This window comes from Leopardus geoffroyi, chromosome C1, assembly GCF_018350155.1.
Source record: "Leopardus geoffroyi isolate Oge1 chromosome C1, O.geoffroyi_Oge1_pat1.0, whole genome shotgun sequence".
Lineage (NCBI taxonomy): Eukaryota > Metazoa > Chordata > Mammalia > Carnivora > Felidae > Leopardus > Leopardus geoffroyi.
Window position 1 is genome coordinate 96166704 of NC_059328.1, and position 24542 is coordinate 96191245.

A 24542-nucleotide genomic window follows, 5' to 3' on the forward strand; every position below is an offset into this window, starting at 1 on the left:
GCAAAAAACCTGTTAGGAAACAGTATTGAATTCCATGCAAATAGAACTTACTGTCTTAACAGGGTAAGAATAAGGTAAATCTCTTTAGGAAGAAAAATGTAGCTATTTATCCTTGAATACTTCTGTAATGATGCAGGATAAAAGTAAGGAAAATAAACATATACAAAAGTACAATTGGTTACTATGCTTTTTTTAAGTATAGCCTAATTGAAAACATAGGTAAACTTTGGAAGATATGTTTAAAAAGGGAAGTGAATGGCACAAAAACAGACACATAGACCAATGGAATAGAATAGAAACCCCAGAACTAGACCCACAAACGTATGGCCAACTCATCTTTGACAAAGCAGGAAAGAACATACAATGGAAAAAAGACAGCCTCTTTAACAAATGGTGCTGGGAGAACTGGACAGCAACATGCAGACGGTTGAAACTAGACCACTTTCTCACACCATTCACAAAAATAAACTCAAAATGGATAAAGGACCTGAATGTGAGACAGGAAACCATCAAAACCTTAGAGGAGAAAGCAGGAAAAGACCTCTCTGACCTCAGCCGTAGCAATCTCTTACTTGACACATCCCCAAAGGCAAGGGAATTAAAAGCAAAAGTGAATTACTGGGACCTTATGAAGATAAAAAGCTTCTGCACAGCAAAGGAAACAACCAACAAAACTAAAAGGCAACCAACGGAATGGGAAAAGATATTTGCAAATGACATATCGGACAAAGGGCTAGTATCCAGAATCTATAAAGAGCTCACCAAACTCCACACCCGAAAAACAAATAACCCAGTGAAGAAATGGGCAGAAAACATGAATAGACACTTCTCTCAAGAAGACATCCGGATGGCCAACAGGCACATGAAAAGATGTTCAGCGTCGCTCCTTATCAGGGAAATACAAATCAAAACCACACTCAGGTATCACCTCACGCCAGTCAGAGTGGCCAAAATGAACAAATCAGGAGACTATAGATGCTGGCGAGGATGTGGAGAAACGGGAACCCTCTTGCACTGTTGGTGGGAATGCAAATTGGTGCAGCCACTCTGGAAAGCAGTGTGGAGGTTCCTCAGAAAATTAAAAATAGACCTACCCTATGACCCAGCAATAGCACTGCTAGGAATTTATCCAAGGGATACAGGAGCACTGATGCATAGGGGCACTTGTACCCCAATGTTCATAGCAGCACTCTCAACAATAGCCAAATTATGGAAAGAGCCTAAATGTCCATCAACTGATGAATGGATAAAGAAATTGTGGTTTATATACACAATGGAATACTACGTGGCAATGAGAAAAAATGAAATATGGCCTTTTGTAGCAACGTGGATGGAACTGGAGAGTGTGATGCTAAGTGAAATAAGCCATACAGAGAAAGACAGATACCATATGGTTTCACTCTTATGTGGATCCTGAGAAACGTAACAGGAACCCATGGGGGAGGGGGAGGAAAAAAGAAAAAAAAAAAAAAAAAAAAAGAGGTTAGAGTGGGAGAGAGCCAAAGCATAAGAGACTGTTAAAAACTGAGAACAAACTGAGGGTTGATGGGGGGTGGGAGGGAGGAGAGGGTGGGTGATGGGTATTGAGGAGGGCACCTTTTGGGATGAGCACTGGGTGTTTTATGGAAACCAATTTGGACAATAAATTTCATATAGTATAAAAAAATAAATAAATAAAAAAAATAAAAGGCCTAGAAAAAAAAAAATAAAAAAAAAAATAAAAAGGGAAGTGAAGCAGTGATATTTTGGAGAACTTTTGGTCAGCACAAAAGTTGCCACTATTTATAGTTCACAATAAAGACTGTAATGATGGGGAATATAAGGTTACTAAGACCCAAAGAATTTCTAGAAAAGGGAAATTATTTTCTTAATAATATGAGGGGGTTGTTTAGTTTAATAATTTAAAGCAGCAGTTGTCTTGCTAGGACCAGCTAACAGTAGCTGACATTTATTGCACCTATTTTATTTATGTATTTATTTTTAAGATTTTCTTTTCTTTTTTTTTTTTTTTTTTTCAACGTTTATTTATTTTTGGGACAGAGAGAGACAGAGCATGGACGGGGGAGGTGCAGAGAGAGAGGGAGACACAGAATCAGAAACAGGCTCCAGGCTCTGAGCCATCAGCCCAGAGCCCGACGCGGGGCTCGAACTCACGGACCACGAGATCGTGACCTGGTTGAAGTCGGACGCTTAACCGACTGCGCCACCCAGGCGCCCCAAGATTTTATTTTCAAGTAATATTTACACCCAGCATGAGGTTCAAACCCACAACCCTGAGATCAAGAGTCACATGCTCTACCAATGGAGTCAGCCAGGCACCCCTATATTTTAAATATACTGCTAAATGTAATCTTCACAGCAATTTAATCTTCACAACAATTCTAAGTAGATACTGCCCCACTTTAGGCTGAGGATATGATTTAAAGACCTTAAGTGATTAAAATTCAAATCCAGATCTGTCCCAACTCCAGAGCCTATATCTTTCCATTTTGCCATAGTATCTCATAATCTGAAAAACTAACAACACTTCCATAGTGTCATTTTATGTAGAAGGGGTTTTGTAAACCTTTAACTAATTGCCAGCCAGCTATGTGCCATTTACTTTGCTAGACCCTGTATAATAAGGAAAAGGAAAGCAAGGCAGTTTGCCCAAAGAAAACTAGTTTTTAGGGACAAAATGGTATCTATAGAACAAATTATCAATAGCAGTTATATTTTAGGTGCTATAATAAATGGTCAAACAAAGTATGGTAAAGTAAGGTTTAATGTGGTAAAGGATTCTTGCAATTACAAATACTGGGAATACTTTTTGGAAAGAAACAGAAGAACCCAACCTTAAAAGACAGGCAGAGTTTAGACAGGTAAAGATAAGGAGAGAGGCAAAACTTTCAAGGACAATGTAAGTCCAGCCCAGAAGCGAAGTCTTTAATACAGGCAGTAGTCTAAGGAGGGAGGTAAAGATTTCGGTAGACACCAGGGAGACAAGCTGGCGGAGATTTGGCTCCTGAAGTATACAAAGTTTGGGCAGTATAAACTGACCTGGGCCTTGCTGATAAGTAGAATGTGGCTATTATCTAGCCCAGAATTTCTTTCCTGCTTGTTTAGAGTTATCCACTGACATTCAAACAGAGCTGCAGTTGTTAAATACTCAACTTGAATCCTGTTGTATGTGATTGTCAAGAAAATCATTTAAAAAGGTAGTTATGAAGAGATGTAATGTTGAAATATGTGGCATCTGTTATTAAAAGATTATTTAATAAATAAAAACTTAAGTTTTATAAATTTTCCAAGTGTCTTTTAATACATTTTCTAAAGTTTCTTACTGAAGTACAGTATATCAAAATTAACAAAATTAAGCAGATTCTGGGGAACAATAAGGTATATTACTTTCTCAGTTTGATGTTTAAACTTTCAGTACAGGTATTACTAATAATGAAATTTTGAGTCTTTCAAGGATTAGGTATTTTTTTTTATTTCCCTCTTGAAGAGGTGAGAAGATACGGAGAAGGGGAAGAAATTGAAATCTAGGAAAATTATCTTTAACTGATGCTTATAAGGTCCTAAATTCCACCTTTTTAGGTCAGAAACATAATACAGTTGGTTCCATGAAATTAACATTATTGGAATATTTAAATCTATGAAGGATTGGAATTGTGTATAAGGCCTGAGTTATTCTCCCTTTAAAATATACATGGAGTTATACCCTTCAGATACTATCTGATGAATGTTATGTGCAGTGAAACTATTACTTTATGGAATAGGGATGCTTTTTAAAAGCCTTTTTTGTTGTTGTTTTTAAAGCAGAATTAAGTTTTTGTTCAACCAAAACCTCCATATCAGTGATTCTCAGTTACACTGGAGATGGCATGCCTCTCCTCTATGGGACATACTTGCTTTCAACTTTGTTTCCCCACCCCATTCTAAAGAATGACTAAATCACTGTTTTTAAAAATGTCATCCCTCATTTGTATTGCGGCAAAAATATTTTTGCTGTCGCTACTTAGCCATTTCTCTCTCCCCTTTTACTTCTGCCACCAATTCTTACCTCTACCAAATTTCATCTTGTTTTGACCCAGTTTTGAAGCTAGATGAGAAAATACTGACTTTTAACATTACTATTTATCATTGTATTTATTCCTTCCAACTTTGTTTCAACTGTAGCTTTCATAAGCAAGGTTTTGACTCAATTCCTGGATAAAAGAAAAAAAAATTCTAAAAGGACTAAGCTAAATCTATGTGACACCACACTAAAGATAATCCTCCTGAATTTAAATACCTGTTACTAATGCACAGAATAGTTGATTGAATAGTTCTAAGGCCCACCTCTGTATAAGTGTGTGACCTTTGACAAAGCACTTTCTCTGAATCTATTCCTTTTTTAGTGGGGATACTAGTCTCACCTACCTATTAAGCTGTTTCAAGATCAGAAGAGAAACAGGTTATGAAAAAGTTTTGTAGACAATAAAATAGTCATTCATTTACATTGCTAGCATGTGCCAGGTCTCAGTTCTGAGTGTACAGCAGTGAACAAACGTCCTATGCCAGGGTTTGGCCAATCTGGTCTACCGCATGTTTGTATATAGCCTACAAGCTAATGTTTTTTGAATGGTTGGGGGAAAAAATCAGAAGACGACTATTTCGTGACATGTGAAAATTACATGAAATACAAATTAGAGAATCCAAAATAATGTTTTAATTAACTTAGTGGGGCTAATACTTTTACAACGTATATCAAATCACGTTGTACACTTTAATATCTTACGAGTTTATTTACCAATAATACCTTAATGGTAAAAAAAAAAAAAAATAAGGGGTGCCTGGGTGCCTCAGTCAGTTGAGCATCCGACTCTTGATTTCAGCTCGGGTCATGATCTCAGGTTCATGAGATCAAGCCCCACATTGGGCTCTGCACTGATAGCACGGAGTCTACTTGAGATTCTTTCTCTCCTTCTTTCTCTGCCTCCCCCCCCCCCCCCACTCTCTCTCTCTCTCTCAAATAAGCATTCAAAATAAATAAACAATTAAAATCTTATTAGAACACAATTGTGCTAATTTGTTTTCATTTGGGACCGAGACCATGTGGCCCATATAGCCCTAAAATGTTCACTGTCTGGCCTTTTGTATTAGCAATTTGCTCACCCGAGCTCTATGCTCTTGGACTTCTTTTGGAGTGTTGAGCAGGAAACATAAATATCATTCAGTGGTGACAAGTTCCTTGAAGAAAAAGCGAGTAAATGGGCTAGAATTGTGAAGGATGCAGACCGTATAATGGCTAATTTGTAGATAGGAGTCAGGAAGTCAGAAAGTGACATCAGGAACTTGAATGAAGAGAGATGCTCTGATAGAAAGCGTATCTGGCAAAAAGGAACAAGAAATGCAATAGCCCTGAGGCAGGAATTTAGCCGTGAAGTCTAGCAGCTAGGCAGTAGGAGATGAGGGTGAGGGAACCACATTTTGAAGGACCTTGCAGTCCATGGAGTAGACTTTAGATTTTTATAGAGAATGTGTAAATGTAGCATTAAGATTTCAACTACTGTCTCAAGGAATTTTTATGGTATTGTTATAGTGACAAATCAACTTATCACTTCAAAATCTGTTGTCAAAGATTGCCAAATATTTAATACTGAGTGGTCCACTTTTTTAGTACCTCTCAGAAAATAACATGGAGATTGTTGACAATGACCACGTTTTGGGATCTACCTTTGGCATCTAATGATGACTACATTCTTTTTAATCACTCATTTAGAATTTCACCCTTGCTGTTGCATATATATGTCTTCACCTCTTACCAGCTTTCATTTAAAAACTGGGGGATGTTTTCGTTTCTTTACTTGGACATTTCTCCTGTTCTTGATATTCTTAGATTTACGGGTATCACTCATTTGTTTTTCCAGCACTTTAATTAGAATTCTTCTGCACTTAAGCCTGAATTCAAATATTGCTTACTTTTTATTCCTCCCTCTCTGAGTTATGTGTACTTTGTGTGTTTTTTTCCCCCCTTTAGGAAGTGGAAGCAGTCTTTTAGTTTAGTTCATTTTTTTCCCTATATAATCCCTTCATTTAACCAATCAACTATCCCATACATTCCAGCATAAGGCACTATGCAGCTAGGAGGTAAATAAGGCTAAGCTTCTGGTCAAGAAGCATATGCAAAGTGTAACTTTAAAAAGCTTCCTTGGGGTGCCCGGGTGGTTCAGTCAGTTAAACGTCCAAATCTTGATTTTAGCTCAGGTCATGATCTCACGGTTTGTGAGGTAGAGCCCTGCATTGGGCTCTGTACTGACAGTGCAGAGCTTGCTTGATGTTCTGTCTCTCTCTCAGCCCCATCCTCACTTGCTCTCTATATCTCTCTCAATATAAATAAAAATAAAAATAAACTTTAAAAAGTCTTCCTTGTTGCCTTTTACCAACCTCCCTTTTTACTCTGTCCTTTAGCTTCCTTGACCTGTAGTTTCCTTGATCCATCGCTTGCAGTTTTGATGTCACTCCATAGCCTTTATGTTGTTAATGTCCTTTTTTATCTTTAACAAAATTAATTTATTAGATGGTAGATGTTGTCATGATCCTCTTTTAAATTTTTTAAAAATTTAAAAATTATCTTTAACATACAAGTAATAAAGTAGTGGGTGAAGTAGAATAAAGGGGATTAAGAGGTACTAACTCCCAGAAAAAAATTACAAGTAATTTATATTCCTTATACAACTTTTTGAACATAGAGATAAGCCAAAAAAGGAAAGAAAAACAACTTTTTAATAACCACCACCAGAAGAAGTCTTAATTAAAATTAGTAGCTATACATATATGTAAGTGTATTTACTTTTAATAAAACAGGAATATATCATTGTGTGAACTTTTGCACTCAATGGCATATGATAAAACATCAACCTGTATCAACAGAGCACTTCTCAGACGTTTTTGTTTTCAGGACCCCTTTATACTCTTAGGAGTCAACTTTTTATGTAGTTTATAGCTATTGTACTAGATATTAAAACTTAAGAGTTCTTAAAGTATTAATTCATTTAAAAACATTTAAAAACATTTATATGTTAACATAAATAATTGGAATATTGTTTCTTGTTGTTTTGTAGTTTATTTATTTTGGGATAGAGAGAGAGCACGAGTGAGCCGGGGAAGGGACAGAGAGAGAGGAAGAGAGAATCCCAAGCAGGCTCCAGGCTGTCAGCCCGGTGCAGGGCTCAATCTCACGAACTCTGAGATCATGACCTGAACCAAAATCAAGTGTCTTCGGACTCTTAACTGACTGAGCCACCCAGGCGCCCTGGTATTTTGTTTTGAGGAAAAAAAGAAAAAAAAAAAAAACCCAAACTTTATTTTCTAAAACAAAAGAATTAGTGGGAAAAGTAGCACTGTTTTACATTCTGCAAATCTTTTAAATATCTACATTCAATTTGTTGTGTTATAATGTCTTAGTTTGTGCATACTGTTTCCTCTGACTGGATGCGCTCCTTGGTATTTACTCATTCTTCAATCCAATTCAAACATCACTGTATCTAAAGGCCACCCCACCACTCCTTATATACATATATAAAGTTGACTGCATCTTCCTTGTGCCTCACCGTGGCCTTTAATACTTGCTTGCTGTATTACTATCTGTGTGTCAGGTCCTTGAAGACAGTGACAGAATCTTACTCAGTGTTTAATCTTTATTTACTCTTCGTATGTGCTCAGTAAATGTTTGCTGAATGAATGAACTATTACTTTTTTTTTCCAATATATGAAATTTATTGTCAAATTGGTTAACTATTACTTTTTTAATATGCATTGTCAGTTCATTGATTATCCAAATACTTGTTTTAATTATGCCAGATCCATCAGATTGTATGACTTTTAAAACTTCAGGGATAACTTCAGGAATACTAGTATCTTGAATTTTCATTTTGGTAGCTTTACTATTGCATATTCAAACATTATGTTATATATGTAGTATGTAAAATATATACCTTTATTCTTTTTAGGGAATATGCTTTTTGGGTTGTATATGAATATATTTTTGAACTACACACACTTAAATTTGTTTGACTAAGGGGACTTTCACAATGATGTAAGGATTATGGGAGATGCACATTGACAAGTGGGATAGATCATAGCCCCTCAGCAGATTTGAATAGACTAAGAAATAGGTTTACTATCAAAGTAGGTTTACTAATTTCTTAAATAAATGATTGACAGCAACAGTTGATGAAGAAAGAAATATGATTAACTGCACATGCCAAGGCAAATATAAATATACCGAGTTGTAAATCTATATGGGAACTGTTAAGTCCTGTGTAGTGTAATTTTCATGAGTTGAGCAGCATTTCTTACTTCCTAATTATTTTCTTTTTATTGTTGTTGCTTGTTAATATAAGAGTTTTATGGTGTATTCCTCTTAGTCTCCAGCAGCTTTTATTCCAGAAAAGTAATGTATTATCTATAATTATCCTGTCATGACAGGGTTCTCAAGCTTTATGTACATAAGAATATTCTAAGGTGTTTGTGTTATGGATTCCTCATCTCTGCTTCCAGGTAATCCACGTACACGTTTTGTATTCTAAGGTTAAAAAATCAGGTAGAGCTTTATAACTCAAAGAAATTTTGCAGAACTTCTCATCTCTTTTAGGAGTTGGCTTATAATGAGGAAACTCAGGACCAAAACAGGTTAGTCATGCTTCTAGAATTACAAACCTAGTTAGTTTATGGACCAATAGAGCCAGTAATTAGAATCCAGGTTTTCCAATCTACCTTGCTCCATCAATCAGTAGGCCTTTCTTGACTGAAGATGTAAAATTTGTCCATGGAGCAGCTTTGCTTTTATTCTTTTTAGAATGAGTGAAGTCATATATAAGATCTTCTGTATAAACCTGAAGTTGCAAAGTATTTTTTGTCTTTCTAATTCTCTTCTCAGTGCCCAGTTGTATTTTCAAAGGACTCTTGAAAGTCTTTTTTCTGCTTAAGAATGGTTTGGCTTTGATGATAGCCTTGATTTGAGTGGGTCAACAAGAACTTAACGTTGTTTGAAGGAAATGAAGAGGTTAATGGAGGATGCCTACTTGGAAAGCAGGGCTCAGTTTATTGGTAGATCTACTGTGTTCCTCTTTGCCCCTCATCAGTGAGTTGAATCATCTTCGTACTCATTATCACATCAAATATTAGGGAATTTTCAACATTCTTTCTGTCATAGTGTGTTAGAATTATACTGTGAGGGGCGCCTGGGTGGCTCAGTCGGTTAAATGTCCAACTCTTGATTTTGGTTCAGGTCATGGTCTCACAGGTTTGTGAGAACGAGCCCAATGTCCAGCTCTGCACTGACAGCACAGAGCCTGCTTGAGATTCTCTCTCTCCCTCTCTCTCCACACCTCCCCTGCTCACACTCTCTCTCAAAATAAATAAACTTTACAAAAAAAAAGAATTGTACTATGAGACTGCCAGAGGTCAGTCCTATTATCATTGCTAGCATCATAATTATATATGTATATTGCCAAATGATACTCGAAATTATTTTTTCTTTTACATAGATTTTTAAATTCTTTGTATTTCACATCTTACTTGATAAAAGCAAAGAGATTAAATTATATGGCAGACTGAGCACATGGTTTCACCTCATCTTTTATGCCAAACCTTAGTAGAATGAAAAAAGTAGGGAAAACAGATTGAGAAGAGAACTGAATTAGTAACATGGGTGCTTGGGTGGCTCAGGCAGTTGAGTATCTGACTCCATGGTTTTGACTTGGGTCATGATTGCATGGTATGTGTGATCAAGCCCCATGTCAGGCTCTGCACTGACAGCACAGAGCCTGCTTGGGATTTTCTCTCTCCTTGCCCCTCCCCCCGTTCTATTTTTTCTCTCTCTCTCAAATAAGCTTTTTTTTTTTAAGTGAGAGTGCCATTGTTGGACCAAAGTTTTGTAGCAATTCTTTTGATAGAAAGAAAGCAGAATGGTAAATACACGAGGGAAAAAAAGGTAAGATCAGAAGATAACTGTTGTGGAAGTAGGAGCCACTTGGAGGAGCTCAACTTAAGGAGCAAGAAGGAAAGGACTCACAACAGTCCTGGAGTAGATTAATTGCGGAATTGTTCTGTAAGCTAACTGTACCATTGGCTCCTCTTTTCTCTTCCATTGGGGCTGAACTGCAGATAGAAATGCATTTGTCTTCAGAATATAGCATTGAGAATGAGCACTAAGAGCAGAGAGGCAGGGCGATGCCCCAGGTAGCCTCTGGCCCTTATGAGGGTTACTCAGAAATTAATCGGCTCATATCCACTTCACAGCAGCAAGTCTCCTCTCTCCCTCCCCTACAATCACTAGAGACAAACTGCTGGTAAACAGAACAGGCAAGCTAAATTAAATTCAAGGAGGAATACCAAATATTTGTGGAAAACTGGTACTATGAAAGAAAAGCATCAAACTCAACAAACAAGTAGATCTAAATTCTTAGGGAACAGTCAATAGAGCAATACTTTAAAGTAAGTATAGTTAATACCCTCAAGGAGACTCAATAATTCTTACACACACACAAATAAAAGTCTTGGAAATGAAAAATAGGTTTTAAAATAACTATCTGAATAGCACAATAGACATGAATGAAGAGCATTTTAAGTGAATTGAAAAATGGAGCTCTGAGGCCTTCTCCCCAAATAAACTACCAAATGACAAAAAGAAGATAAAAATACAGGAGAAAAAGGGATATGCAAGTTAAATCTAAGACTTCAGTGTCTGTCTATAAAAGGAGATCCAGAAAAGTAGAATGGCAGTAGGGGGCAGGAGAGGGAGTTAGAAGGAAGAACAGAAGTAGTACTGTCTATAGCATTCTTTAGAACCTTTAGTACAGTGTTTAATAGTAGGTGATAGCAGTCATCTTTGTCTTGTTTTTAAAATTAGGGACACTTCGGGGCGCCTGGGTGGCGCAGTCGGTTAAGCGTCCGACTTCAGCCAGGTCACGATCTCGCGGTCTGGGAGTTCGAGCCCCGCGTCAGGCTCTGGGCTGATGGCTCAGAGCCTGGAGCCTGTTTCCGATTCTGTGTCTCCCTCTCTCTCTGCCCCTCCCCCGTTCATGCTCTGTCTCTCTCTGTCCCAAAAATAAATAAACGTTGAAAAAAAAAAATTAAAAATAAAATAAAATAAAATAAAATTAGGGACACTGCTTGCAATGTTGCATCATTATTAAGTATGCTGTAGAATTTTGGTAGATAATCCTTTATCAAGTTAAAGAAGTTTATTCCTACCAAAAATTAGTTTTGTTGTTTTATGATATTCGAATGTTGAATTTTATCTTTTTTTTCCAGCATGAGTTAAGAGAATCACAAGGGTTTTCTCCTTTAATTTGTAAATTACACTGATTTATTAATACTGAACCACCTTTGCATTGGGATAAACTCTATAAACACATTGGTATCCTACCAGTTCACTACTCTTTCATTTAGTTTTGCTTAAATGTTCATGAGTGATTAGGATCATAACTTTCTCTATTTGTGCCTGTAGTATATTTTGACCAAAAATTGATTATTCAACTTTTTTTTTTAAATTTTTTTTAATGTTTATTTATTTTTGAGACAGAGAGAGACAGAGTATGAATGGGGGAGGGGCAGAGAGAGAGGTAGAAACAGAATCGGAAGCAGGCTCCAGGCTCTGAGCCATCAGCCCAGAGCCCGAAGCGGGGCTCGAACTCACGGACTGCGAGATCGTGACCTGAGCTGAAGTCTGACGCTCAATTGACTGAGCCACCCAGGCGTCCCTCAACTTTTTAAAGAAGAATTAAAACTTAAAGCCGCATGTAGATCTCAAAATCAGGACAAACCTCTATTGATGATGAAAGCTTTGGGATAGTTTGTGAAAAAAATCTGAAGTCTCCTAAATAGTAAAGGTTTGAATAGGAAGTTTTATCTCCATGAATGTGATGAAAATTTTGTAATCTGTTAATTGCTTCTTCCTTTATATGTTACTCTTCTCTTATTTTCTTTCTTTCTCTTTAGGTACGCATAGCTGCTAAATTCATCACTCATGCACCCCCAGGGGAATTTAATGAAGTGTTCAATGGTGAGTAAACATTAGTATTTTAAGCCCTCCATAATTATGTATAAGTATTTATTGAGTGTTTCTTATCTCTTCTAATCCTTGCAGCACATTATAGCTATAGCTTAAGGAAATCAAGATTAAAAGAGGTTAAAATAATTTATTCAATGTCATCTAGCAAGTAAGTGTCAGAACAAGGATTCAAACCCAGGTCTGAGTTAAAAGCATACTCTTAACCCATAAATTAGGATACCTATCTTATGTGAGAAAAGATTTAAAGTAGCTTAATATGAATATGGAAGCAATATTAAATTATTTTCATAGTTTTGTATCACTATAAATCATAGCTTCAGCTTCTTCTGTGCTTTCACTCAACACATGCTTGTAGTATATACAGGACACTTTCTAAAGCCATTGGGGCTGAACTAACTACATCTGGGAAGCTTATTACATACACAGATTCCAGCCTTACCATCCTCAAGTTCTCCCAGGTGATTCTGAGTCACAGCCAGTTTGGGAACCGCTATTCCAATACATTTATAAATTTCTATTCACTGGCTTAACATATAGAATGAAAAATGTAGATGAGGCATCTTGAGCTTTATGATAAAATCAATCATTATAATCCCATTTTAAGTTGTTAAATTCATCTTTAAGTCCTTTGTGTATCTTGGTTCATTTTAGCAAGCATTTATTTTGAAATTCGAGTTTTACGTTAGAGGGCTATGTACTTGAGAGGAGCTATGTGATACTCATCTGCAGTTGGCCCAGAGCCCCACACATCATAGAACAATCACTAATCTCCAGTGATAAAAATAATTAATGATGCAGAGAAAGAGTAACCAGGAGAACATATAATAATTTAAGGAGTAAATAATACAATAGAAATAAATCAGAACATGTATCCTTATAGACTTGTTTGTGGATTTTGAGCACTAACAGCAAGAGAAACAAATAAACAAATGCAGCCTTATTTTCCTAGTCTTTTTTGCATTTTGACCAAATGTAAATTTTCAACAACTTGAGCTTTTAGGAAATTTTCCTTCGACCTGAACTTTATCAAGCTGATTAGCTCAAATAAATTCTTTTTTATTTATTTATTTATTTTTTTAAATGTTTATTTATTTTTGAGACAGAGAGTGAGACAGAGCATGAGCCGGGGAGGGCCAGAGAGAGGGAGGCACAGTATTGGAAGCAAGCTCCAGGCTCTGGGCTGTCAGCACAGAGCCCGACGTGGGGCTCAAACCATGAACCATGAGAACATGACCTGAGCCGAAGTCGGACGCCTAACCAACTGAGCCACCCAGGCACCCCAGCTCAGATAAATTCTTAACAAAATTAATGGCCTTTGTAGTTAGAAGTCCCTGTTTGATTTCTGACAACTGAATGGACTTTACAGGAATATCATGAGAATAATTGATATGAAAGAATTAGATTAAGAATTGGCAAGCTACTTGTGGCATGAGGACTAGTTTTTATTGGCATGCTACACATTGGCCTCTGCCAGCCTCTTTCAGAAGCTCTAAGAGTCTATGGCCTTTGGCTTATAATTAAATTAGTCTTTCCTCTTGGAGTTAATGAATGCTTAGTAGTTTCTTCTATAACAAGGACCCTCCTCTTATAAAAGAAGAATGACTATAGGGGTGCCTGGGTAGTTCAGTAGGTTAAGGGTCCAACTCTTGATTTCGGCTCAGGTCATGATCTCACGGTTTGTGGGTTTGAGCCCCCCACTGGACTCCATGCTGACAGTGCAGAACCTGCTTGGGATTCTGTCTCCCTCTCTGCCCCTGCTCTGCTCACTCTCTATCTCTCTCTTTCAAAATAAATAAGTAAACATTAAAAAATAGTAATTAAAATTTAAAAAATAAGCATGACTAGACTCTTGACATACAGCTTTTTAAAAGCATGTAGGCCCCACGTTCAATCCTTCGTGGAAAAATATGTTTGGCAGTTTCACTGCCACTGGCTGAATTTTGCCCAGCTTTCTTGGTCTGATGTTATAGAAAAGCCTCCAGTTCTTAATCTTATTTTAAAGGATTCTTTAGATGCAAAATTAACAGTTCTAATTGTAACTTTCTTTAAACCATGCTTTTTATTTGCTATGAAATTCCTTGAGAAGTTGTTTGATTATTGTACCGCAAATAATTACATGAAAATCTATGAACGTGAGCATCTGTTCATTTGCATGTAGGATATCTGAAGATCAACTTTGCAAAGCCTGACTTGTTAAACATTTCTGAAGCTTATCCTTTACTGAACATTTGAATTTTAACATCTTTTAAAGGTGTGGTTTTTTAAAATGTTTATTTTGAGAGGGGTGAGAAAGTGTGCACACAAGCAGTGGAGGGGTAGAGAGAGGGAGACAGAATCCCAAGCATGCTGCACATGCTGTCAGGGCAGAGCCCAGTGCGAGACTTGACCCCACAAACTGTGAGATCATGACCTGAGCCGAAATCTAGAGTCGGATGCTTAACTGACTGAGCCATCCAGGCGCTCTATTCTTAACGTCTTTTAACATTTTTTTCCTCTTCAGATGTCCGGCTACTACTTAACAATGACAATCTCCTCAGGGAAGGGGCAGCACAGTAAGTATCTTTCAAAATCCACTTACATATATTTTTTTCACTTCTATATTATTTTAATTTCGGATGAACTATATTGATAGTAAATTTGTGCCCTGGAAACTAAGTCTAAAATACTTCAATATAAAGCAGTTGGTTTTAGCAGTTTTAGTTGTTTTTTTTTTTTTCTTGGAGAAAACATGTTCCCCCCAAAGTTGTTTTTTCCCTTAAAGCTTATTATATACGACCTTATTTTTTATTTTTTATTTTTCCAGATTCCCCCTGTAAAAGCAGAGTTTAATACGAGTGGTTAGGGTTTCTTCTATACTCCTTTTAGTTCACATTGAATTTTTTTAAATTGCTAGCTATAGAAAGATAAGGCTGCTATTGAGGGGTGTTTCTTAAACTGCCACAAAATAGTAGATCTTCATAAAAGTGCCCTAATAGAATTAACCATAGAATAATAGCATCGTTGTTCAACCCAGTCATGGATTCCTTATCACCACCACGCTAATTAATCTTTCTAAAATACCATTTTCCTTTTATCCTTGTCCTCAAAAACATGAGAGTGATGTGTGTTTTGTTTTCTTCAAATCTAAATACTGTCAGCTTTCAAGGCCCTCTGTTATCTGGCTTTATCACTACTCTCCTTTACATACAAAATTCTATTTCAGTCACTGTCTGTCTAACTGACCCAGAGTTCCTTTGTAAAGAGGAAACCAGAAAAGGATAATGACTGGGTAAAGATGGGGTAGAGAGGATGGAACAAGGATTTTGACATAGAGCAACAAATAATTGTCATAAAGGCATTTGGTATGGTATACAGTTGGTTTAGATTTTAGCTATAGAAAACTTTTAAGAGTTGCTGCCTGAGAAGCAATCATCTTCTTCTGCCCTTCTTCTGCCCTGCTGTTTTGGATCTCATTCTGGGACCAAATTCTACAAACCCTATAATTTTCATCATGATTGATATTCTCATTATACATTGATTTAGGCACACACTGAAGATACATTCTAATGCTGGTTTCTCTTAGTTGCATAAAATGCCATAGAAAAAGGCATTCATGATTTGCTTAATTCAACCCCTGTCTATCCTCTGCCCTGTCATTGAAAGAATTTCATCTATATTTTGTCAACAGATGATTATCCAGTCTGAATGCTCCTAATAATAAGGAATTCACCATCTAACAAGGCAGGTTCTTCAACTTGCCTGACATATATTGGTCTTAGTTTTATCCTTGAGAGCTACTCAAAATAAATGTAGTCAGTACTTCATTTGATAAGGTACTGCTGAAGAGGAGATGGGGAGTGGAATGCCAAGATCCAAGAGTGACTGCATCCTAAGCCTGTTGTCACATTTTTAATTAGGTAACAGTAGAATTTGGTATTTAATAGTTCAGATGCTTTAATTGCACTGACAATAAAGCTTTGTTTTTATAAATATTCTGGTTCTTATAGACTGTAGCTTTTCAGAGAACATTCTTCCTAAAGGACAGCTGTCTTATGCCCAAATATTTGCTTTTCTATAGGGATAAAAAATTCTGTTTTTCTTCCTGTAATAAGATGCTTCAGTCCCTTGGCTGCAGATCTCATAGTAAGGGCTCAGTGAATGTTGTTTCGGTAATCATCATTATTGCCTTCTATATAAAATGAAGGAGGACTGAACAACCGAGAATTTAACCATATTTCCTGGATTTTCACCTATGCTTCTTGACCACTATAACCATTCTCTGTTAATTCCCAGTACTTCCAGACTAAGTAGGGAGATGTAGGCCATGTTAAAGAGAGGATTTTATTTCTGAAAGAGAGGGGAAATTATTAGTATTATGAGCAGAGAATGACTCGATGAGATTATATTTTAGAATAATTACTGGCTACCATGCAGGGGGGCAAATATTGAAGTAAGAGGAGTAGTTAGAAGGCTTATTGCAGTAGTTCAGAGATAAATGGCGGTGGTTTGGACTAGTGTAAGGGTGGTGGGAAGGAGTCAGATTCTGAATATGTATTCAAGGTAGAACCCATATGATTTACTGATGGATTGGATGTGAAATGTGGGAGAAAGAAGAATCAAGAAAGATCTCAAGTTTTTGGTCCACACTGCTGGTAGAATGAAAATACCATTTTCTTGAGATGGGATTAAATATTAACCATCTTTGGTATTTGTGTTTGTAATCTGTAATCTTAGGACGTATCGTAGAATGGAATACTTACTACTCTCTACTCCTTAAGCTTTTCTAAAAAAAAAATCAATAATAATAATAATAATATTTAATCCACTTTACATGAACATTTAATTTATCTTCCTATCTGAAGAACCACCATGTTTAAGACTCATTTTGCTAATGGGGATATATAATGATTTATAACACCATAGAAATGATTTATCTAAAAACATAACAATAACCTAAAATGAAAAGACTGAGGATTAGCTTTAAATGTCTGTTACTTTGGTTTCTTTTGAAGAAAAGTTTGATACTTTGCTTAAAAACAGTGTCTATGAAAAAAAAATGAAAAAAAAAAAGTGTCTAGCAGGCGTTTTAGCAGGTTAAACTTGGGCAGAAGAGGTGTTATAACTCTTCCCTTGGCCAGTGGGTGAGAATACTGATATTTTGTGTGTTACGCGTTTCTTACACTGCAGTTTACCTCAGGCTTCTTTCCCTTTACCTTTTTGCTTACTTAGATGTACTAGGGAGCCATTGAAAATGCAGTTTTACAAATCTAGCACTGGACAAGTAAATGGTAGTTAATAGGCATGTACTTTGATTATTCATATCTCCTTTTTAAAATAATCTCTTCTGGGGCGCCTGGGTGGATCATTCAGTTGGGCGGCCAACTTCGGCTCAGGTCATGATCTCTTGGTCTGTGAGTTTGAGCCCCATATCGGGCTCTGTGCTGACAGCTCAGAGCCTAGAGACTGTTTTGGATTCTGTGTCTCCCTCTCTCTCTGACCCTAACCAGCTGATGCTCTATTTGTCTGTCTCTCTCTCAAAAATAAAATAAACATTAAAAAAAATAATAATCTCTTCTGCCTTAAGCTCTCCTCTGAGACTTGACTCATGCTCCGCTCTTGCCTCACCCTCTCCCCATGTCAAATGCCTTCCAGTACATTTAATTATGATCTCTCCTGCCTGCCCTGCCTCAGAAAGTCCAGAATAAAGAAGGCAGCATTGCTAAAATAGTGCATCAACTGAAGGGTTTTTTGTTTTTTCTTTAAACTACTGAAAGCCTCTATCTAAAAGTCGGTAATTCACAAAAATCAGATTACTTAAAACTTCGGAATTGTCTAAGGGGAATTCTGTTGGAGCTTAGAAGTGGAGACGAAAAGATAATTTCAGAGTTTAGGGCACATCTGAGATCACTGTGAAGAGTTCCTTCAGAAAGTGGGAAGGCATTAGGATAACACTAGTTGCCTGGAGAGAGAAAGGGAAGAGCACTGGGGAGTGTTTTCACATTCTCTTTCACTATTATGTGAATTACCTTTGGTGTTTCTTTATGTATAATTCTCTCCCCCCCCAACCCCCCCCCCCTTTTTTTCCACTTGTTAAAATACAGTGCATTTGCCCAGTATAACATGGATCAGTTCACGCCTGTGAAGATAGAAGGATATGAAGATCAGGTAATGACTGTTCTTTTTAGTAGGCTGTGCCTGGGTGGTAGTAGAAATCCTATAAACCAAAGCAAATGTCTGAAGATAAGATGCTGAATAAATTCATGCCGTAGTTATCAGAGCTTTTGTAAATGTTCTATATAAGAAAATTCTTCCCCTCTCTGATAATACCAGGAGTTTCTTTGACAGGAAAAAAGAGTTGCCCCTAACAAGAATAGTGAAAGTAAAAGAATTGAGTTTTATACAGATTTTATAGCTGTATGTAATTCTCCTTGGTACGAATAATAGGAGACATTATATTTGATATTCTATAGAAAAAGACATTTCTATTCAAATAGAGGAACAAAGCAAACATTTCCATTATTGTCATAGTTATAAACATTGTCTGGCAGGACTTTGCAAATTCATTAATTGCACTTCAAAGGCAGTATGTCACTAAATACCAAATCCTTCTTAAAAAAGTCTGAGGGGCACCTGGGTGGTTCAGTTGGCTGAGTATCCAACTCTTGATTTTGGTTCAGGTCATGATCTCATGGTCGCAATATCAAGCCCCATGTAGTGTGGAGCCTGCTTGGGATTCTCTCTCCTTTCCTCTCTGTCCCTCCCCCACTCTCAATGTCTGCACTCTCTCTCTGTCTCTCAAAATAAACTTAAAGAAAAAAGTCTGAATCTTCTTTGAACCCACAGATCCATAAGATTTATCCTAGGAAAATAAGTATATAAATGTATTAAAAAGATTATAGCAAGGTTTATGACAGTGAAACAAGGTTTATAATAGTGAAAAATTGGGAACAATCTAAATGCTCAACCAACATTAAATTAATTATCTATAGACCAAAATACTATGACTACATTGAAAAGTGATGTAAAAACTGATCTGGGAATATACTCCCTTTGGTAACACATATGCTAAAGTATTGATCTAGAAAGATTTTTGTGGTATATTAAGCTAAAACATAAAAGAACATATGTAGAATTGTGCTAGTTTATTTTTCAAATAGATATTTAAATGAGCTGTATTAGAATTAATGCATTTTAAATTCTTTAAAAGATGCACCATTTTATGTACCACTAAGAAAAAACACTGCCAATTTTAATTGGCAAAGTCCTAAGATGCCATCAAGTATAAGATGTATCCCATTTTATGAAATGTTAAGTGATGGGGGGACATATGCATCTTTTTTTTTTAATGTTTGTTTATTTTTGAGAGAGAGAGAGCACGTAAGGGACAGAGAGAGAAGGGACAGAGGATCGGAAGAGGGCTCTGTGCTGACAGCAGAGAGCCTGATGTGGGGTTTGAATTCATGAACCGTGAGATCATGACCTAAGCCTAAGTCAGATGCTTAACTGACTGAGCCACCCAGGTGCCCCTGGAGGGATATACACATCTTAGGAGTCAAAGGTATAAAGTATATAGATGTGCATAGGAAAGGAAATGTAGGAAAATATACACCAAAATGTTAACTCTGTCTTGGAATTACAGGATTTTTGGAATTTGTTTCGCTTGTTTTTTGTTTGTTTTGGTTTATATTTTTGCTTAATTTTCTTAATGAAAATAGATTAATTACAAGTATAAACAATAAACAATACTGGAGAAAATGATAAATATTGCTTGCAATTGATATTGTATAATTTAATGTAATATAGACAAGTTATTGAAATAAGATCTGTGTCCAGATACATGTTATAAGACCATTCCCATACACCAGTAGTAGCCAGCTTAAAAATGTAGTCAAAAGGAGATGGCATTCTTAGCCATAACAACAGCAACAAAAACCTATTACCTGGACATTAAAATAAGGAAAGATACGTGAGTTATTAAAGAAGATGCCATAGGGGAGCCTGGCTGGCTCAGTTGGTAGAGCATGTGACTCTTGATCTCAGGGTTAGAAGTGTGAGACCCACATTGGGTGTAGAGATTACCTAAAAATAAAATGTTTTGAAAAATAAATAAAGTAGATGCCATAAAACATCACACACACAAAGGAAAAAAATTAAAAAGACAAAACCAAAGTAGATGCCACCCCTGCATATAATAAAAATCAACTACAGTGGGTTAACTACGTAGAGATTTTTGTCATGTAAGAAATCCGGAGGTAATATTTAGAGCTGTTATGAGCTGTTACGTGGTAGCTCCATGATGTCATCAGAGACCCACGTTGCTTCCAGCTCTCTTTTCTGCCTTCCAGGTACTGTTTTCATTATCATGCTCTTAAGAGAGCCGCTCTATTTCAGGGCACTAAATCCATAGTTGTAGGAAGGAAGAAGGAGGAAGTTGGAAAAGGTGCTGGCCATTCCAGAAGCAACTTTCACTGATAAGTTATTGCCAGAACTCCTATCACTTTGTCATTCCTAGTGGGGAAGTATCATTTTTGTATTTGTATACACAGTCTTTTTGGAAACTTTTGGGGTTCTGTTAGTAAGGGAAAAGGAAAGAATGGATATCGGATTGGAAACTAGCAGGAGTCTGCTGTACAATTCACACACACACACACACACACACACACACACACACACTTTAATCTGGGAAGTAAATGGGAAATTAGATTTAAATACAGTGTTTCTGAATAAGAAATATAAATATGGAAAGCTTGTTTGAATAAGAAATATAAATGAGGGACACTTGGGTGGCTCAGTTGACTAGGCATCCGACTTCAGCTCAGGTCATGATCTCACAGTCTGTGGGTTCAAGCCCCACTTCAGGCTCTGTACTGACAGTTCAGAACCCAGAGCCTGCTTCTGTGTCTCCCTCTCTCTCTGCCCCTCCCCACCTTACTCTCTATCTCTGTCTCTGAAAAATGAATAAACTGTAAAAAAAAAAAAAAAAAAAAAAAAAAGAATAAAAAAGGAAATATAAATGGTATGGAAATTTTGTTTTTCAAACAGATTTCATACAATTCTTATGAAAAATAGACCATATAGGATTATTCTGATCAGGAACAACAATGAAAAAAAACCAATGCTAGCAAACAAAGACACAAGGCAAGAATCAGAAAGCCCTTAAACTAAGTATCATAAAACAGAAAGGAAAAGGAAACAATTGATAAAATTTATGAGATTACTCTAACTTTGATTTCCAGTGCCAACTATACACTTAGATTAATTCCAGGTGGAGATTAAAGGTTAAATATTTTTTAAAACATAAAAATTTAGTAGGAAATGGAAAGAGAATCATAACTTTTAAGTAATGATGAAACATTAGAAAAGTTTATAAAAGAAAGTGACCTTTGTATAATGGGCTTAAAATAAGATTTTAAAAGAAGAAAATATGTGCCTCAAGCATAGTAAAGAGGTTATTCAAATACCTAAGGATGATGCCAAGAGTTCAGTGAATAAATGAGCAACAGAAATGAACCATTTGCACCCAACTGGTTCAGTTGCACCCAACTGAAATACAAAGCAAACTTGGAAAAGTGTTACATCGCCCAGAAATAGTAATTAAGGTAGTGCAGATTAAAATTTTAATGTGAACATATTTACTTTTTAATTACAAAAGTTGCAGGATTGTGATGAGAAAGCTTTATGAGAGTAAGACTAAGGAAATAATCAAGCTTTTAAAGGGTAGTCTGATGATAAGGACACGAATCTCAAAACTAGGAATTCTTTCCAAAGAATTATTTTTAAGCAGAAGACTTTTTGTGGGAGAATATATAGTGGCTTTCGATAGTGGAAATGGTAAGTAACTTAAACCTGCTTCAATTCAGGAGTAATTAAATATATTATGGTATGTCAATATTGTGAAATTATATGTAATTATTAAAAATGGTAAATGTGTCAAAAGACAAATGGCAAATTAGGGAAAAAATTGTGAAACTCAACACATGCAGAGTTTTATCTGCCTAATTAATAAAAAGAGTTCAACTAGAAAAAGACCAAATACCCAATAGAAAAGTGGGCAAAAGATAAGAATAGACTGTTCACAGAAGGGAAAATACAGTAAATGACTTTTTAAAAGGTGAAAAGAGGGGCGCCTGGGTGGCGCAGTCGGTTGAGCGTCCGACTTCAGCCAGGTCACGATCTCGCGGTCCGTGAGTTCGAGCCCCGCGTCGGGCTCTGGGCTGATGGCTCAGAGCCTGGAGCCTGTTTCCGATTCTGTGTCTCCCTCTCTCTCTGCCCCTCCCCCGTTCATGCTCTGTCTCTCTCTGTCCCAAAAATAAATAAAAGTTGAAAAAAAAAAAAAAAATTTAAAAGGTGAAAAGAAATTGCAGTTAAAATTTCTACTGATAGTGTGTTTGTAACTTGGTACCACACCCTATCTCTGATATAGGGCAGTTTGTCAGTCTCTAACAAAATTATGAATACGTTTACGCTTTGATCCCGTTCCCCTTTCAGAGAATTTACCTCACATGAGTACATGGCACATGTACATAATTGATACATAATGAACATACAAGGACATTTATTGCAATATTGTTCATAATAGTAAGAGATTGAAAACAACCCAACTATCCATTAATAGAGGACTGGTTGAATAAATTTTTGTATAGCCATACAATGGAGCAGTATACAATTGTAAACCAAAAAACGAGGAAGTTCTCTGAGTATTCCTATGGAAAGATTTTCTAGGTATATTAAATTTAAAAAGTAAAAAGTGAAACACAGTATAGTATGCTAGTTTTTGTGTAAACTAAAAGGGTGGGTGGGTGCCTGGGTGGCTTAGTTGAGTGTATGCGACTCTTGATCTCAGCTCAGGTCTTGATCTCAGGGTCATGAATCTGTTGGGTCTGTGCTGGGGGTGAAGCCTACTTAAACAAACAAGTAAATAAATAGAATAAATAATACATTCACATGGTTCAAAAATGGAAAAAAAAAATATATATATAGTGAGATCTTTTTCTCATCTTTATCTCATATCCACCAAATTCCTAACAAATAAATGTCCCTTTCCTCATAAGGCAACTGATTTTTATTAATTTAGAGCAAGGGTCAGCAAGCTATGCATGGCAGGTACCACTTATTTTTGTAAATAAAGTTTTATTGAACACAGCCCTGCTTGTTTGTTTTTTGTATTGTCTATGGCTGCTTTCCTGCTAACATCAGAGTTGAGTAGGCACAACTGATTCTATGTCCAGAAAAGCTGAAAATATTTACTGTCTGGCCCTTTACAGAAAAAATTTGCCAATCCCTGATATATTCTTCCAGGGTTTCTATTTTACAAATATTACCTATTTTAAATGCTAAGTATAATGACTAGAAAAGGTTTATGAAATATGTGAAAAAAATGATATTAAAATGTATAGAGAAGTTACTGTTGCAGCTATGTATAAAGTATATACATTGGCAAAACATTAGAAACCAAGAAATGAAGGATAGGTTGGAGAAATGTGGTTTTAGAGCTGATTTAACCCTAAACATAATATTTTTAATAAGAGTAAAAATGTGACTTAAGGGGTAGCTGGCTGGCTCAGTTGGTAGAGCATGCTGCTCTTAACCTTAGAGTCATGAATTCAAGCCCCACCCTGGGGGTGGAGTTTACTTAAAAAGTTAAATTTTTTAAAAATGTGACTTGATTGAAAAATCAGTATGAAAGAGAAATCTGAGTAAATGAAAAGTTAACTGTCTTCAGAATTTTTATTTGTTTTGTTAAATTTGACAAGAACTTTTTTTTACAGAGTTACTCATATTTATAATTATTCTTTGGAAGGTCTTAATTACAGAACATGGTGACCTGGGTAATAGCAGATTTTTAGATCCAAGAAACAAAATTTCCTTTAAGTTTGACCATCTACGGAAAGAAGCAAGTGACCCCCAGCCAGAGGACGTAGATGGAGGTCTGAAGTCTTGGAGAGAATCCTGTGACAGTGCTTTAAGGGCCTATGTGAAAGATCATTATTCCAACGGCTTCTGTACTGTTAAGTATCTGCCTGCTTCATTATTAGAGATGTTTTATTTTCTACATTTACCTTATCCTTTGTGGGCTTTGGCTAGCCAAACATCACTTCTTCTTAGAGTCTCCTCTGCATTTTATTCTCCTCTGCATTTTTGAAAGGGTATAAATGGACAATTTTATATGGAAAATTCTTTAACATCTTTAGTTTAGACATAAGTAAATAAATTTAGATTGTCAAGACAGCTATTGCCACATTCATGACTTTTTAGCATAGGCCTTTTTACAGAAAGCTACTTACATAGTTTAGATGCTTTCACTGGATTGTCAAAACTATTTGAATTTTTTTAATCAAGAGTAATTTGACTTGTTTTTTTTTTTTTACTAATGTTAAAATTTGGCTCTATCATGATTTTTCCTTTGTAAGGTTGTGAATATGATTAAGAAAAATGTCTGTTAGAATATTTTCAATATTTAACGATGATGAGTTAAATGGCGATAACAGAATATTGGGTAAGAGCCCTTATTTTGAAGCCA

General features: G+C 36.2%; 1 protein-coding gene across 2 annotated transcripts in view; it reads left to right on the forward strand.

Moving 5' to 3' along the window:
* The window catches only part of CAPZA1 (capping actin protein of muscle Z-line subunit alpha 1), a 52022-nt gene that overhangs the window by 12540 nt on the left and 14940 nt on the right, over window positions 1-24542 (forward strand). For both annotated transcript variants that reach the window (XM_045478670.1, XM_045478671.1), the window contains exons 2-5: window positions 11971-12034; window positions 14544-14595; window positions 18124-18187; window positions 23823-24029. In XM_045478670.1, coding sequence (XP_045334626.1) covers window positions 11971-12034; window positions 14544-14595; window positions 18124-18187; window positions 23823-24029 — 387 coding nt within the window. The remainder of the gene's footprint in view (window positions 1-11970; window positions 12035-14543; window positions 14596-18123; window positions 18188-23822; window positions 24030-24542) is intronic.